General features: G+C 40.7%; 1 protein-coding gene and 1 pseudogene across 2 annotated transcripts; both read right to left on the bottom strand.

Annotated features, from left to right (window-relative positions):
• Positions 1–262: 262 nt before the first annotated feature.
• On the bottom strand, positions 263–4,052 carry LOC148802266 (uncharacterized). Its single transcript, XM_088896957.1, has 2 exons — positions 885–4,052; positions 263–796 (listed from the first exon to the last, which is right to left on the bottom strand). The coding sequence occupies exons 1-2, from the start codon at positions 972–974 to the stop codon at positions 263–265; spliced, it is 624 nt and encodes a 207-aa protein (XP_088753083.1). The 5' UTR covers positions 975–4,052.
• Positions 4,053–4,287: 235 nt separating this feature from the next.
• LOC109115445 (acyl carrier protein 2, mitochondrial-like) lies at positions 4,288–7,653 on the bottom strand (annotated as a pseudogene). The gene is made up of 2 exons (XR_002023239.2): positions 7,249–7,653; positions 4,288–4,707 (listed from the first exon to the last, which is right to left on the bottom strand). The product of XR_002023239.2 is annotated as an acyl carrier protein 2, mitochondrial-like (transcript).
• Between the last annotated feature and the right edge of the window lie 9,957 nt (positions 7,654–17,610).

The raw sequence follows: 17,610 nt of genomic DNA, 5'->3' as shown, positions 1-17,610 counted from the left end.
TGATAAGGACCTCGGTATCTCATCATCGGGGGCCAAGTGTTGATGCCAAAAGCGGCCGCACGAGTATGGTTCTCGACAAAACAATATAGTCAGTTCGGGCATATAGCCTTATTATGCTAATCCGCCCTAGGCCCTAATTCCAGCAGTCCGACAATATAATCAATTCGGCAAAGAAGGAGAAGACAACAACACTTAACCAAAAGAACATTTCATTACAAAATACTCTGTTTACATACCAAAAAAAAAAAAAACAGAAGCGAGCTCACAGGCCCGGAGGTACATCTTCCTCACCCTCGGAAGGCACTTCAACGATACCCGAGGGTCCTGCCTCGTTCTCAGAATCCGGTTCACCGTCAGCTGCGTTGGCCATCTCCTGAGTAATGAGCGAAGTGGTTATGGCACTGATGTCGAGCTCGGGGTATGTGTTCCTGATCATCCACCGGCTTAGTTTAAAACCCATCCTGTACGAGTTCACCATCAGCTCGTCAAAGCACGGCGAGGCGATATAGTCATCGACGGCCTTCTTCTTGGCATCCTTGATGCCCTGAGAAAAGATCTCAGTCCTCTCCCTAATATCCTCCTGAAGGTATTCGACCTGATGCTGCAAGTCCAGCCTCAGGTCCGCCATGTGCTTCACCACCACTCCCAGGGCCTCGGTGTCTCTCTGAGACCTCGCCAGCCTGGCCTGTGCAGCGCGAGAAGCCGCTTCGGCAGCGTGGGAAGCATCTTCGGCAGCTCGTGCCCGCTTTGAGCTTCTTTCCGCTTGGGCCGCTAAAGCATGGATGGAGGAGTTCACCTGCCAAAAAGAAAAATAACGACAATGTTAAAAGAGTAATAGCGAGAAAGGTAATGACAAGGAACCCGACAAGAAGTCGCTGACTTACCACCATGGCATAAGAGGCAGCACGCCCGGTTACATGGTTCAAAGGAAGCTCGGCCCACGCCGCGACCTCCTCAAGGTAAATGGCCTCCATACTTTTTTTGAAGAGCGTGGTTCGGCGACAGCACGCTCCTGAACTCGCCTTAGCCTCCCGAGCCTGAAGGCCTAGCCCAGGTATAAGCAGCCTCAGCGTAAGGAGCCCCCGTATAAGCAGCCTCGGCGTAAGGGGCCCCTGCCGCTTCTTGTACTAGAGGGGCCATCTCGGGCTCCCTGGGCGGATCCATTGGCGGAGAGCTCGGTACCTCGGGCTCCGCATCTCAGGGCGGTTCGGCACGAGCCCATTTGACAACTCGCTTCCTCCTCTTCATGGTATGAAACAGGTTCCCACCGCGAGTCTTTTCTGCGTCTATCACACCTGCAAAAAGAGCTCGACATCAGGAAAACGAAAGAATGAAAAACAAAGGCAAGCCTCTAAGCAAAGAACCTACCCGAACTCAGGCTGGCCTGGATGAGCTTGGCCTCCGTTAGATAATGGTGGCATTTTAGCCTGAGCCGGGCCCAGTCCCGGAGGCCCTTCGCCGTCTCCCTATCTAGCGTAACATCGGGGTCAGGGGCAGCCAACCCCCACCCAGTTTGGAATGGCCACCCCGTTGCACTTCGTACCACGAAGTAGTCCCGTTTCCACGTCGGGACCTTGTTGGGAAGATCGTGTAAAAGCTTGAACCCCGGGCGAAGAGACAGGTAGTACGTCCGCCTACGCTCGGGAAGGGGACCCGCTTGCTTCTTAAGCATGAGAATAGAAGAGAAGATCTCTAAGTCTAAAGGTAGAATGTGTTCGCAAAAGAGGGAGATAGTTCCAACCAAATTGTGGATAGAGTTTGGGTGGAGCTGACCGACAGTGACACCGAAGTGGTTCATAACCTCGACGATAAGAGGGTGGAAAGGTAGGCGCAGCCCGGCGACGAGCTGCTCCCGGAATATCACGATCTCGTCCAGACCGTGTTCTCAAGGGAAGTCGCCCGAGGGTATAAAGTAAGTATACTCCCCGGGCAGGTTGAATTGGGTGATAAGGGAGTAAAGCCCCTCAGGCATCATGGTTGAGGACCCGAACTTGTCTAACGTCCGACCTCGATGGGAGGAGGACGCCAAACTACTCGAGGCAGCTCAGCCTACGGGTTCGAACTCTTCCTCGAGCTCTACCTTGGGCTCACTAAGGCTGTCGGGGTTGCAGCTCGGTTCGTGGAACCTGCATTTGACTCCCTCAAGAAGTTGTCTAAGCTGTCCGAGCTAAACATCGGGAGGAAAGGAAAACCAGGAAGAAAGTACTGACTCACCCGGAAAAAGCTAACGGACTACGGAAGGTTGACGCGAGCTAAAACTTGGACGTGAGCTCAAGAAGTGAACGCAGGAGAATGGCGATGGAAAGCGACTGGGGGTCCCCCACTATTTATACCCATAGTGACCGAAAACCGACGGCTCTGATCGAGGCAAATCCAACAGCTCACGATCAAGCTGACCGCACGCCTCCTAAGACCGAGACGTGATTGGCCGCACATCTTTGGAAACCGAAGTGGCGTCGGCGCACGTCTCCCAGCATTGAAGGCAGCAGTGGCGCGTTTTTTGAATTTGAAATAATGCCCGCCGTCACGTCTCCCAACATTTAAACACGGATTGACGCGTTTTCTGACTTTTTGGTGCTCGAGGAATCCGGAAATTTCTTAACGTATGCACACTTCACGCCATTAGTCAACCAGTTTGAAGTACGGGTCAAATCCACCCGTTACCTCGCGAACTCCCCGCGCTAGGGCAAGACCCTTAGCACGATGAGTGGGGGGCAATTGATGGAGGAAGATTTGGCCCGACCTCTTGGCCACCCAACACGTGGAAGCAACCGAGGGTGACCTGGCAGGAGCGACAGCTCAGCACGACAATGCTCTCAAGGCACGAGCTCCGAGAGGAGGAACCAGCAGTCCGAACTCCCCAAAAGGAGCCCGAACTCTCCCTTTGACCCCAAACCTTACGAGGAGCGCAAAGGGCAATAACTCGAACTGGCCCACCCCTGGGCAATTCGGGCCACACTTCTATCCGAACTCAAGACTTCACCTCGCACCCCACTCCGGCACTTCGTCTCTAGGCCGCCGAACTAAACAACCGTACCTAACACCAAAGGAGTCTGTATCCTGAGGCGGCGCGCCTAACTGACTTAGGATCTGACGCTTGACAGCCGTACTTCAATGGCCACCTGCCACCGCCACCTCCAGTTACAGAGACGGCTCCGACAAAGAGAACAGTGGCGATTGTCTGCCCCAGCAGAGGTGATGACACCCGAACTGGCAGAAGTGCAGAGGTAATGATACCCAACCTGACAGGAGCTTGGGAGTGAGTGCGCGAAGTGGTTATAAAAGGCCCTCTTCCCCCCAAGAATGGAGGTACATGATAACTTTGCACCATCTGGTTTTTATCTTGCCTTTGAGAAAATACTAACTTGAGCTTCGGAGCACTCTTACTGGGTTCCTCCCCGGAGACTACTCGCTTTCTTCTCCATTTCAGGCACATTTTGCTCCAGTTAGAGGCAAGATCGTTGACAAATAGGACCGACCGGATTGTGCTCCATCATTTATGATTTACGATTTCACAAAATTATAGTATAGGATTTGTGATTTTGCAAAATCGCAATCTGCAACTAATGTGTCATTGCAAACTTCTCATCACACAAAATGTCATCACACTAAAAGCATAAACAGCTCTCACGAATCACACAAGTGCAAGTAAAATGCACCTCATTGCACTACACACGTGCGTGTGTGCATTGCACGGTAGCAAGACTCTATACTCTCCTCTCTATAACTTTAGGGAGTGCAAACAAACTCTTACTTAAAAAAAGCTCAAGTTAGTTTCAGTAATTTTTCAATGTGGGACAAAGCTTAAAAGAAGATAAACAAGTTAAAACAGAGTTTTGTTGGAAATTTTAAAACCAGTTTTCAATGGTGCATGTCAAGTGTGTTTTTGTCAATGTAATTCATCAATCAAACCCCATTGAATTTTAATCTCTAGTGAGATTAAAGTCCAACAGTAAATGGATAATGTTAATTATCTGCTTGCCCAATGCCCATAGATGTGTTTATGTCCTCTAAATCACGACTCAAGGTGTCATAACTTGTCTCTGAATTCACAATTCATGATCTCTAATGCATGGGATGCCCCCAACTGATGAGGTAGATCGTAGATGATAGAAGATGCTACTCTCGCAACCATCTGTTATCCTATTACTACTGACAAAGGAGACTCGTTGCCTAACATTCAGGTATGGTTTCAAAATTCAATGGAAAAAGTCACAGTTCTTAGTTCTTACTATAGGTTATTTACAGAATGTTTTGTAAATCACAATTGCTAATAATAACAAAAAATATCCTGGAAAAAGAACATCATTGGTTTAATGAAATGGCATGCTCATACAAAGGATCAAAACATATCATCATTTCTAGACTTTATTAAAATCGGAGCTATGAGCCTCAATAAAATTTAAAAAAAAAAAAAAACAAAGCAAAATTGCTCAAAGGAAAGTTTCTAAAAAAGGCAAAAGGCTTTCCATTGGAACAACCCACCTATTACATACTGTTTAAGACTTCACCGTCGAAAGATCAGGACCCTCATTTGGCTTGTGGGTGGGTTGCAATGTATTCGATGAGATGAGCTGCTGAAGAGAATTTGTTGGCTTCACTGTCAGGGATGTCCACAGCAAATTCTTCTTCCACTGCCACCATTACCTCCACATTATCTAACATATCCAACTGCAAGTCATCCTTGAAATTTGCTGTTGGGTTCACCTGTCCGACCAATTTAACCAAGAGTTACTACTTCATATGTAATACAGACAAGAGAAAATGATTCAAGTTAAGGAAACAGATACAGCACTTGAGAATCCTGAGAGAGTAAAAAAAGTGTGAAGGGCCTACAAATTGTCTCAGTTTTCTTTTTTCTTTCTTTTTATTCATTTGCAAAGAATAGTTATAACTGTACGTTAAAATCATAAAGGAGAAAACTTTTTCCTCTGAAAAGAAAATAAGGAAATTTATACATTTGACAGATTATTATGGGTTACAATCTAAACATGTCATTAAGTCATTGGCATCCAATTTATGGGTTACAATCTTCCCCCTTTTATGCACCAAGTGGTCATTCTCAGATTCTAAACTACATTCATGCTTGTTCGCCCAAGATTTTACAATTGCCCCAAGCAATGGCCCCTTAATTATGTTTGCATATAATAAAGAACATATTTTCTTGTTATGATGGTCTTTGCCCTTGCCTCCATAACTATGACCCAGGTTTGACACTCCTTGCATATTTCACTAATAACCAAAATAATATATACATAAACCAATGACACAGACAAGTTGGTTAGAACTGCTTGTGCAATGGCATTTTACTGGGTCCTGAAAATTTCAGAAAACTAGGATTTAGAAAACTGAAGTCTGAGTGGTCCAACTGCCCAACCTTGTCCAGGTCTGATAAGAGTATAAGAAAAAAAAAAGTTTCTATGTAAAACCTTGTTCAGGTCCTGAAACTTTCAGAAAACTAGGATTTAGAAAATTGTAGTCTGAGTGGTCCAACTGTCAAACCTTGTCAAGGTCTGATAAAATTGTAAGAAAAAAAAAGTTCCATGTCTTCTTAATCTCTAAATGAAGCCTCCATTAAAAGCAGTCCCTAGACCCTACTTTTATTTCACGCACCATTACATAGGCCAATTTAGCAGCTCCATAACCCACTGAACTTAATTATAGCTATTCTATTATAAACCCTAGCTGCATCCTTAACTTAGGAACTCTACTCAACCATAAAGGTCATAAAAAGATTGCCTTACATGCATCAAAGCTCTTGCATAACCATCATTATTAATTTTGTCTTTCTTGTCCTTTTCTTTAGGAAGCAAATAAACAGAATTACAGAAAAGCAGCAACTGTGTTGCAATAGCAAAACAGGAGTCATGTTGCCAACCCCATATAGTTGGGGTAAGGCTTGGATGATGATGAGCAACTGGTCTGCCAATGAGCCCACAACAGCCCAGATATTAACTTTGGTTGAACTTTAATAATAGGACAGCAACTACGTTTTTCTTGTAGTGGATTTAGTTCACTCATCCAACATTAAGTTCCTCTAATCTTTGTAGCATTGCTCAGAGCCTTACAACTGCTTTGTACCGAATACAACATCCCAACTCAACACTCAATAAGAGGCGTAACTTAATAAGTGGCTATGGAGGAGCAAAGTTAGACTTGATGAGCAAATATTCACAGCTAGTAGGTTTCTTTCTCAATCTATTGCTTCCTGGCAAAGCTGGTGTTGGCTCTAATGGTACCATTTTAGATAGCCTTCTTTGTTTGATATTCAGAGCCTGCCTACTGCACAACCTTTTGGATATAATGTCAGTATATTACATAAGGTTCAAATATTTACACTATATTTTTGTCCCGTTTACAATGAAAATTTTGTTTTCTTGCCATTTATATCAAAACAAATAAGAAGGGATGTAAAACAAAGTTTCCCTTGTAAAAGGATCAGAAATAATGGCTGAAGTATTTGAAATGGAGAAAGAAATACAATCATACTAATAGGATTAGAAGTTATTAAACTAGGGCTTTATGTCTTGTAGTCAGTGCATAATTTTAACAAAGTTTTACTCTAGAAGTTAATACTTAAATATAACCACATAAAAGCAGAGACATCTCCCCCGACCCACTTATACAAACAGATGCATACAATCAAGAAAATGGCGAAACCCAGGAAAGGAAGAAACCTGAAATAGTGAAATGTCATCTAGCAAAAGGAAAAAGGGAATGAGGGAAATCCTAATGGAAAATGGACCCAAAATACGCTTCCTTTATCAACCATGGAACCAAAAGAGATGGCCTAAAAGAATTCCCCAGATGAATAAAAAGCAAAACAAAACAGCATACAAGAAACACCAAAAGCTCCCAATTCAAAACTCCGACACAATCAGTCAGCACCAGAGGTTCCCAAAATATAACAGAGGGGCAACCAAGAAGGAACTCCCAAATAACAAAATCAAACACAAAAAGCAAACCACGGCACAACAAAGGAACCCAACTATAGTCCATAACAGTACAGGGACAACCATTAGGCTCTATACTGGCATAATAAAAATTCCCTTCCTTTTACTTCAAAATTTTCGAAATGCAGTGTAAACGAAGCAAGTTGCTATCCCAGTGTTCCGATTCATCCAATCAGATCAAGTTTTAGTCTTGCATCAAAATTGCAAGAAAATATACCAATAAAGCTTATGAAGTTCCCAATTAACAAACAAATAAAAGAAAAAAGGAGCGAGGAAGGGAGTGAATGAAGAGCACCTTGGCAGGATCAACGAAGGGGATGGATTTGAGAAGATCCACAACACGGGTGGTGACCTCCTGCTTGTCCAAGAAAGTACCAGGAGAAGAACAAGCAGCGGATTGAGAGAAACCTCTAGATCCTGCAATGTACCCTGGAAAACCTCGATTTCTTCTGATCAGCAAGATTTCAGGAGAAACGCCATTGATGCGATGCGATAGAATGGAAAGAGAAACGAAAGCAGCAGCAGCAGCAGCAGCAGCAGAAGGTCAGTACGTATGACCTGCATCTTTCTACTCCTCTAGAACTCTTTCTCGGCCTCAGACACCCAAGGAGGTGACCAGCAGCATTTGGAATGCCAACGGGGCGGGTTCGGGGCGGGGATCATATTCGCCGTCCCCGACCCCGATTATCAAAATTAAACCCGTCTCAGTTCCCCATCCCGCCGGGGATACAATTTGTCCTCCATCCCGATCCCGACGGGGATGGATTTCGCGCGGAGACCCGAATTCCAAAATTTTTTAGGTAACAGTATTTATTTGAAAAACAAATAAAAATTTTAAATTATAAATATTTTTTAAATATATTTTGATATATATAATATAAATAATATATATATGCATAATCAGGGTCAGGGCGGGGCAGGGACTTCAATCCCCATCCTCGATCCTGACTCCGATTGAGGATTCCTATTAATTTCCATCCTCGTCCCTGTCTCCGCCCCGCCAAAAGAATCCCCACACCCGACTCCATCGGGTCGGGGAAATCAGGTCTCCGTCGGGAATGGGGAAAATTGTCATCCCTAAGCAACTTCCGAATCCTGATTACAAGTCCGGTAGAAAGTAGAAACTAGAAACAATTAAACGAATGAGATGATCAACTGTACGACCTTAAAAAGTGCACATTGCGCAGACGTCCAACTCAACCAATCAATCCCATAGACCCGAGACCAAGTCACCTACCAATAAAATACATTTCAAGAGATCAAATCAATCCCCCACAACGTCCTACACGACATCCCCGCCGTGTATTGGTAACATCTCCTAATGATAATATCAAAAATAATGATGTCTTCATTGGGAGATGTTCCCAATACAAGGCAGAGATGTGTTGTGAGACATTGTGGGGGCAATTTTGTGGAGGGCTTCAACATGTACCAACATCATCTGACACCACACATTTCATGCATGAGGGGCTCCACTTTTATGATGAGCCCTAGTTTCATAGTGAGAGTGTAGTGTTAGATCAAGTTGGTAAGGTGTTGGAACTTATTTTGCTGGTAGGAGATCCCAACTCCACATACCCAAATTATTAAAGTCTACTTCAGAAGGCTCGGTTCTGCATAACCCTATTAGGCTCAATTTGGAAGAAGTACAAATACAAAGAGTGCAAATTTGTATTTTGTATGTATTTAACTATTTATATTGTATATTGATGTAATGCAATCTGGTTGCTCCCTGTAGGAGATGATCTGGCTACCAGCAACGACGGGAACTGAGGAACCTGCAAGAGATGAAATAGAGAACTCGAGGTGGCTTACCCGGCGAGGACACTCCGATGGTTAAGTTAGCACTTAGTAGCGAGCTTGAAGACGATAATAGATTGTGAGAGAGATAGAGAGCAGAGATTACGCATATCTTCGCCCCTAGGGGGTGAGGTCTTTATATATTGGAGTCCTCGCGGGTTTGGTGGAGTAGTTCCTGGATCCCTGCTGTGGTGGGATCCGTTTCCGTGTTAGGTGGGGATAATGCCGCCAACCGGTAAGGTTTCCCATTTCCGCCTGAATCGGGAAGTGGGTGAGCTAATATAGCCGTTACAAGGCACGATCCCGTAAGATGCGGGTACGGTGGTGAGAGCCTTAGAATTACCACGCGGCGGTTGGTGAGCATCTCCTATTTAGACCTGATATGAATGTTGAAGTGCCTTGGGACCGAGGTGGTCCTGATGTGACCTTGCACCAAGGTAGATCCGTTGCGGACTTGGCATGTTAGGCTAAGTTGTTGTCCTACTAGTTAGGTCGCGTCCACGTATCCCCTATTACTAGGTTGGGCCAAATCACCCTGCATCATATATATTTATTTGTGTTCTTTTCAAATTAAGCCTTAATTACTATTTTGGGTGGAGGTGTAGTCATAGAGGTGGCCACAAGCCAAGCTTCTTATGAGCTATTTGAGCTCGACTCAACTCAGTTTAAACTAGGGCTACAAGTCGGTCCGGGTTAGGTCGGGTTGAGGCCAACCCTAAGTTCTAAACCCCCAACCCTAACTTAACCTGACCTTTAACCCAACCTATCCAACCCTAACCCTAACTAAATTCCTTCAACCCTAACCTAACCCAAGGTCAATTTCAGGTTGCACTGGGCTCGAATTGGGCCCAACCCAACCTTCTTCCCATCCCTTAATATCTCATACAAACTTCTTAGTCTCATATCTTAACTCAACTTTCACTACATATATTAATCCTATGTTTTATTAGTATTTGTTTGTTGATGTTTTTATTGGTTCTTTAAGTACAAAATTTAGAAAAGAAAGTATTTGAAATGCCTATAGTTTATTAAGAGTTATGACTTATAATAGATCTTTTATGGGCATCAAGCTATGGGTGGCAAACAACAAAGTGGAGATAAAGAACAAAATATTCAAAAAAGATAAAGTATATTATTAAGGTTTTAGTATTTCCAATTAGGATTAAGTGATGTGATTATCTTAAAAGAAATAAATGATAGTATGTGGTGGGGGCTACACAACTATCATGCATTAAACAAATCAATGTATGATATATCACATATATAACATATATTTATATATGATATGTACTATAGAGTTGGGTTTGGGTTGGATCGGTTTGCCCGAGTGGTCAACCCTAACCTAACCCAAAGTAAAGTCGGGGTTCATAAATTTCAAACCTAACCCTAACCCAAGCATCAACCCAACCCGACTTTTTCAGGTTGGGTTAGGGCCAACCTGACCCAAGTTGTAACCTTAGTTTAAACCGAGCTTGAGCCTGATATATAGGCTCGTTTACTAATCGAGCCGAGCTCGAGCCTAGTGAAGCTCATGAGCCTAATCGAGCCTAGTATAATAAATAAATAATTTTTTTATTATATACATGCATACATCCATCCATACATACATACATATATATATATGATAAATAACTTTTATAATTCTTAATTTTTTGTATGTAAAATTAAAAATATTTTTATATATTATTTTTATTTAAAAAAAAAACTTGGCTTGTAGTCGAGCTCGAGCCTATTCGAGCTTGAACTTGCAAGCTTTGAACCGAGCTGAGCTTGAGCTCAAGTTTTTAACTCAAATTAAGCTCAAGTTTGAGCTTGAACCTAACACAATTTTAGCGAATTGAGTTTGAATAGCCAAATATTCGGCTCAGCTTAACTCAAATCCACCCCTCGATGTAGAGATGGGAGAGGTCCGAGAGAAGATATAGGAAAAAACATCATGCATGAACCCACCAATTTGCTACCTAATTCACTTCCTGAAAGACATGATGATAGGTGAGGCTAGTAACACGTTCAACCTCGAGCATTCATTAATAATCATCGAGAGGTTCACCTAGTGGTACATCCCCATGTAGTGGGAACATCTCCCATGAATAATAACACAAGTATGTGAGATATTCCATATACATGGTGGGATGTGTCTGCTTGTTTAATGTGAGGTGCGTTATATGGGCAAGAGATTCGATCTCCCGTGTAAGACCCCTTTTTAAAGAGACTGAATCTGCTCCTCACACATGGTGCCTCACACCGACCTCACAGGCACATCCCACCATACGGGAAATGTTCCCAATGCATAGCAGAATGTGCCTGTCAGATCGTTGTTAGGCGCCCAGTGTGAGTAGTAGACCCCAATTCCTCTTTAAAAGCCAGAATCCCAATTTGGATGGACCTCAGTGTTAGTGACCTGCCACAATCCCAATTTGGATCGTCCTCTAACCTGTCATATTATAACAAACTGTTGACTCACTCAATTAATAACCTATTGATATAAATGACTGAATTGTTGTTGTAGTTTACATCAAACGGATAAGTGGTTCAACTTCTTTACTGGGTTTTAAATTTTGAGTCCTGGTTGTAGGGATCAGGCCCAATAAGTATGATTAATAACTGAGAAGATTGTAGGTCTAATACTAAATACTGACAGACCCTATAGGGTAGGGTTTGGATAGGACTTTAAGCTTGGATTGTGATTTTCCAACATTATTGGAGTTCTCTCAGAGCAGACATTGTCCAATTAGTATCTGATTTCTTTCAAACAAGACAACTTCTGAAGGAAATTAATAACACCTGCATCACTTTTATTCCCAAGTGTAGGAATCCAGAGAGGCCGTCTAACTATAGGCCAATAAGTCTCTGCAATATTATCTATAAAATCATCATCAAATGGATGGCAAATCGAATGAAGCCATTACTTCAGGAGCAAATTGCGCCAAATCAAGTTGGGTTCCTCAGAGATAGACAAATATCAGATCATGACTTGCTCACCCAAGAAATTCTTCATCATGTCAAGAGACAAAGAACAAAGAAGGGATGGGCTGTAATTAAATTAGACATGTTCAAAGCTTTTGACAGAATGGATCAGCTTTTCTTGGTTGAAGTTATGAAGAAAATGAATTTTCCACTTCATTGGTGCAATCTCGTACAAGAATGTATATCTACTCCATCATTTGCGGTCAATTTACGAGGAACCTTATGAGGACACTTTCAACTGAAGCAAGGTCTTAGACAAAGGAGAAAGCAAAGGACTCATTACGGGTTTCAAACTCCGTAGATCCAGTGAACTTAGACAATTAAAACAAATTCTTAGTTCCTTTGAAAGTATTTTGGGACAACAAATAAATTACACAAAATCAGAAATATTTTTCAGTCCCAAAATTCATAGAAGGCACAGAAGATTACTCTCTTCTATCATGGGTATCAGACAAAGTAGTCATATTTTAAAATATTTGGGAGCAAGAGTGGGAGGTGAGAAAGCTAGAATCACACAACAACAGTATTTATTACATAGGTTACAATCACAAGTGGAAGGATGGAAGTCAAGGTTGTTATCCCAAGCAAGAAGAACTACACTAATTAAGGCAGTGGGTCAATCCATTCCCATCTATGCAATGTTCACGAAGTTATTTCCCAAGAGGTTTACATCACAATACGATAAGTTTTGTAGGGATTTTTTGTGGAAGGGATCTCGACAACAACACTCATCTCACACTATCTCATGGTCCAAGTTATGTATACCAAAGCAAAAAGGTGGATTAGGCCTCCGTTTAGCAGAGGAGATGAACAGGGCAATGTTTGCAAAGCAGGTTTGGAGATTATGCTATGAAGCAAATTCACTTTGGGCCAACTATACTAAAGAGAAATTTCATCCAAATTGTAGCATTTTTGTAGCAAAAGCGACAAAAAGCAATTCAACTTGGTGGAAGAAAGCGGTCCAAATTGCTCAAGTGATCAAATCACATGTTTGTTGGGTACTTCATGATGGGTCAAAGATAGATGCAGCAAATGACCCTTGGGTCCCTACTTTTCTAGGACATGTTCCCCAAACAACTAGAAATCACACAATGCCTGTGTCTTATCTTTTAAATAGTGATGGCACTTGGAATGTTGGTGAGCTACAAAGACATTTTTCAAATGAAACCATCAGGCATATATCATCCATTACACCTTAACTAGACTTATCATCTGATTGCTTGCTTTGGAAGCACACAAATAGTGGTGTATTCAATGTTAAATCTGCTTATCAGGTATTTATTAATGCCAAACCATCAACATCTTTTAGTTTTTTCCACTGTAGCCTAATTTGGATGCTCAAGGTCCCATCTGGAAGGCTTTATGGCAAGGAATTCCTACATTGGACAAATTTGGTTTCATCGCACACATGCAAGACAAACCTTCAATCATATATTCTTTCATTGTTCTTATGCACGGGCTATATGGTGTCATGCTCAACTCGGCATCAATCCAGATCACCATGGAGAAGCTTCTTTACATCAGATTCTCAATAATTGGCTCTTGTCCACCAAACGGGAATTAACAAATCCAGATCAAGTCATGTTCTTATCCAAAATTAGTATCTTGCTGAAACTAATATGGGACGAAAGGAACCTTAGAAGGCATCAAGGTGGGGCATCTTCACCAGAGGATTTATTCCAAAAAATGCCATCTTTCCTTCTTGAGATAGGGGACTCCAAGGGACCAAGAAACCTGTAGCGAGAATTGGTTCCCATAGATTCCGAGCATATCAAAATTTATACTGATGGTTCTTTTAATCCATTTTCAAATCGTGCAAGTGCAGCTTTTGTGGTGTAAATGCCAAACCAGTGTAATATTACATTTCGGTTCGATTATGCAGATGTTTGGATGAAATGTAAAAGAACAACGAACGAAGATCGATGTCAAATTCCATTTTGAGAGGTTTTTACACCAATAATCGATGTGAAAAATACATCGAAAAAATCAATGTAAAACCTCTTCGCTTCTCCCGTCCAAGTAAAAGCACTCCCACTCTTAATAACATTTCTCTTCTCCATCTCCTACCTGCTCTGTTTCATCCCTCCTTCACCAGCGTCGCTGCTTCTCCGTCGTGCATTGAAGCTGCTTTGCCAATGTTGTTGCTTCTCCATCGCTGCTTTGTCATTTCATCCCTGCTTTTTTGTCTCGATTGAGTCTCTAGGAATTACCCAAGCACAAGTTCCTCAATGCTTCTCCTATTGAAGTTGGCCATTAACAAGAGTCTGCGTGCCATATGTCGAGGTTTTGGTCTACGGTGGAGTGCCTTCAAATTCAAATCATAAAGCCAACAATAGCATATTTATATCTGCCTCTAAAACCTGTAGCCGCTTGATTATTACTACATAGGACCCAAAATGGGAGATGGAGGAAATGTCGTTAATGGGAGACATTATCAAAGTTTTTGTCATTCGACAACCCATTTGCTTTCTGATGGTTGAGTTTTGGTGTATGTCTCCAACCCAAAACGTTAATTACAATTTCTCAGCACTCTATCAAAGGATCAAAGTTTCCGCCATTGTTTCTTTTCTGTCTCTAACTGTTGAACACACTATAAAGCGATTTGATGCAAGGTATTGTATATTCCCTCAACTTAAACTACAAATATGCTCTTAAAAAATGTAATAGTTCCATCATTGTCACTTGGATGGTTTTGGAACATTCAATCAATTCGTAACTGTTCGATGAAATGCCTCACAGCACAAGCATCAACCATCTCACTACAGTTCTATCATCTGAGCCTCCATTGAAAAGGGTTCCCAATAAAAGGCCCTTCTGGACTACAAAACAGTTCTCTACAGGGTCACCCAATTCTATCAACAAACACTTCTCTCTATTCTTGAATCCTACAAAATTATCTTTGAATTTCGAAAGTAGTTGTATCCACACTAGCGTTACTAAATCTGGGTTCCGATCTTATCAATCCACTGTGTTCTCTCTGATAGCAAACTGTGTTGCCTATGCAGTGAAATTCCTAGGTGGGGTTTTGATCTGGTATTTGCAAATTTAATTATTGCAGGTTGTATGAGGACATGAGAGTTTATAATGCAGAGTATTTTCCCATTGTATCTTTTGTATAGATCCTACAAACCCAATAACCGTTATTTAAACAAAGGTAGAGACTTACATCGATGGGTATCCTCCAAACATTTGCAAAAGTCCAACATATATTTTACATTGATCAGCCAAACACGTGAATGTAAATACTGGTTTCTGTTTTACACTCAAAAGTCAATCAATGTAAAACTCCTCGGTGTAAATTTAGATTTACACCACAACCAAACATAGCCCTACTGTTTGAAAAATCCCTTAGGCTGCATTTGGTTTGAAAGAAAAGGCAACCTACATTTTCCTTCTTTTCCCTACCTTTTCTTTCAAACCAAACACAACCCTAAAGTATTCCTAACTTTTCTAACAATTGATATCATCTTTATACATTGACAGAAATAATAAAATATCAAATTTTCCCTCTATTATTCTTCAAATTTTTAAAATAAAATCCAACAAAACAAAATTTCCAACAACGATAACATCTGTTACAAAATTTAGAAAATAAAATTCTATCCTTAAACAAAACATCAAATTCAGAAAACCTGTAACTAAAGAACACTTTGATTTCATAAACATTTCGCAAATGAAGAGCTTCTACCAGCTTCAAGGTTTTAAAATAAAATGCAACAGAACGAAACTTTCAACAACAGTAAGATTAGATACAAAATTTAGAAAATAAAGTTCTATTAAAAAACAAACATATTTTTCCAACTATAAACATTAAATTCAGAAAACCTGTAACTAAAGAACTTTTTGATTTCATAAACATTCACAACAGGAGAAGAGCTTCTACCAACGCTACTTGGTCTGTCAACCACTTGTGCTTGCCACGTGGGTAGAACAGATTCAAGATAATGTACAAATCAAGTTGCATTCAAATTATTGTAGATCTATTGTAAAAGAAATTAACTTATATTTGTACTACAAATATTCAAACAAAACAGTTTCAAGATAACACACAAATCGAACTGCTTTCAAACTCATTTCTAAATAGTGAAGATTCAGTCCACTTAAGGCATATGTTGAAGAAGATGGGCTTTTTCCTACTAGCCTGCAACGCTATATTGCTGGAAAGCTTCCCGGGATTCACTATCACGATTCACGAGCTTAGGTTATGTTTGGTTTGAAGGAAATGAAGGGAAGGGAAAGGAAGGGAAGGGAAGGGAAAGGAAAGGAAGGGAAGAGAAAAAATTTCCCCATCCATTGTTTGGTTAACCAATGGAAAAGGTAAGGAAAATTAATTTTCCCTTGTTTGGTGAGGCAAGGAAAACATATGGAAAATTAATTATCATGGGTCTTACAACTATTATAAATGAAAGATATGTTCATAATTAGCCATTTCTTCAACTAATATTAATTCCAAAAGGACAAGAAAATGCATATCAATATTTATGTAGAAGTATATCAAAATTGTCATGCCTAGTCAATCAAACAAAATGCCCATAAAACATAGTTCAAACCATTAAAAAAAATTTACCAAAATTATCATGTCAAACTATAAAGTAAAAGGTTGGTAAGCTCATAGGCCCATATCAATTATGGAATACTAACATCAAAACGGGTCTCCTAGCTTCATGACCAACCAATCCTTCCTCAGTTCTAGCATAATCACATAAAATGTCAAGGCATGAAACCAGTCCTCCAATAAAAAATCAAATGCCTTCAACAAAAATGATGTAGATATTCCCTCCAAGCTCATAACATCTCGGAAGAGAGTATCTCTATCGAACAAGTCATATCCACATTCAACAGCCTTTGTGAGTTTTCCCAAGTTTTCTGCAATCTCTCCAAGTTTTTCTTCAATTTCCAATTTCCTTTTCCATTTTCCTTTTGATGACGATGGTGGATCTATTGCTCCTGCTCGTACTGAAGAATCTCCAATTTCATCACCAATGTCATTTGAGGGTGTGGAAACTTGACCATCAGTACCATGAGTCATAGAAGCTGAAGTTGCTTCACGTCTGTTCAATTCCTTTGCAGTAAAAGCTCCACTCCGATAACTTGATCATTTTCACAAACAAGTGTCAAATCATCGTAGTTATCAATTTTTTTCCTACGATATTGTCTCGCCTCCGGATGAGACTATGAAAAAAGAAGTCGATTCATCACATTAGACAATGATAACAAAAGAAACATAATCCAAGCATTATATAAAATCACATACCTCAACATAAGAATTCCAGACTTCAGGTTCAGCATCTATTGTATGTGTTTGATCATTCCAACTAAAGTCACTTTGATTAAGAATAGCTTTTAATGTGGCAAATTTTGTTTTTTATAATCTTTAAGCAATTCTTAATATGACCAATACTACACTCAACTCCAAATTTAGAACCAATTGCCCTACTTGCAGATTTATAGGCAGGGCTCTTGAAACTCTTATCAACTTTGTTCCCAATATGTACTTGTTGGACAAGTACCTCAATAAGATAATTGTCCATTTCTAGGGTCCAGGTCATGTTAGGCTTCTGACTTCTTGATTCCTGTCCTTCCATATCTAAGACATAATAAGCACATAATAAACATGTAATAAACCTAATATAATAGAAATTATATCAAAAAAATTCAACACAAAACAATGATTTTCTAATAAATGCAAACAAAGATAATGTGACAATAATCATTGTTTACATAACATCATTTTCAAATCAAAAAAATCACAAAAATCAAATCAATGCCTTCTTCGAGAGTATTGTAATTGGTAATCTTCCTACATTTTTGTTATTATTTCTTCTCTTAAGCGAGTTCCTTGTCTCACTACCTCATTCCTACTTAAACGATGTAAAGGTCTTCTTATTTG

This window comes from Nelumbo nucifera, chromosome 2 (assembly GCF_055504915.1).
Source record: "Nelumbo nucifera cultivar China Antique chromosome 2, China Antique-T2T, whole genome shotgun sequence".
NCBI lineage: Eukaryota > Viridiplantae > Streptophyta > Magnoliopsida > Proteales > Nelumbonaceae > Nelumbo > Nelumbo nucifera.
This window is presented reverse-complemented; position numbering and strand designations above follow the sequence as displayed.

What these genes read in the sequence shown, in the direction of transcription:
- LOC148802266 (XM_088896957.1), bottom strand. Translation starts at nt 974, where the DNA reads ATGGAGGCCATTTACCTTGAGGAGGTCGCGGCGTGGGCCGAGCTTCCT. An exon ending in CTGCCTCTTATGCCATGGTG is followed by an intron (nt 797 to 884) that starts GTAAGTCAGCGA and finishes TCTTTTTGGCAG; the next exon opens with GTGAACTCCTCCATCCATGC.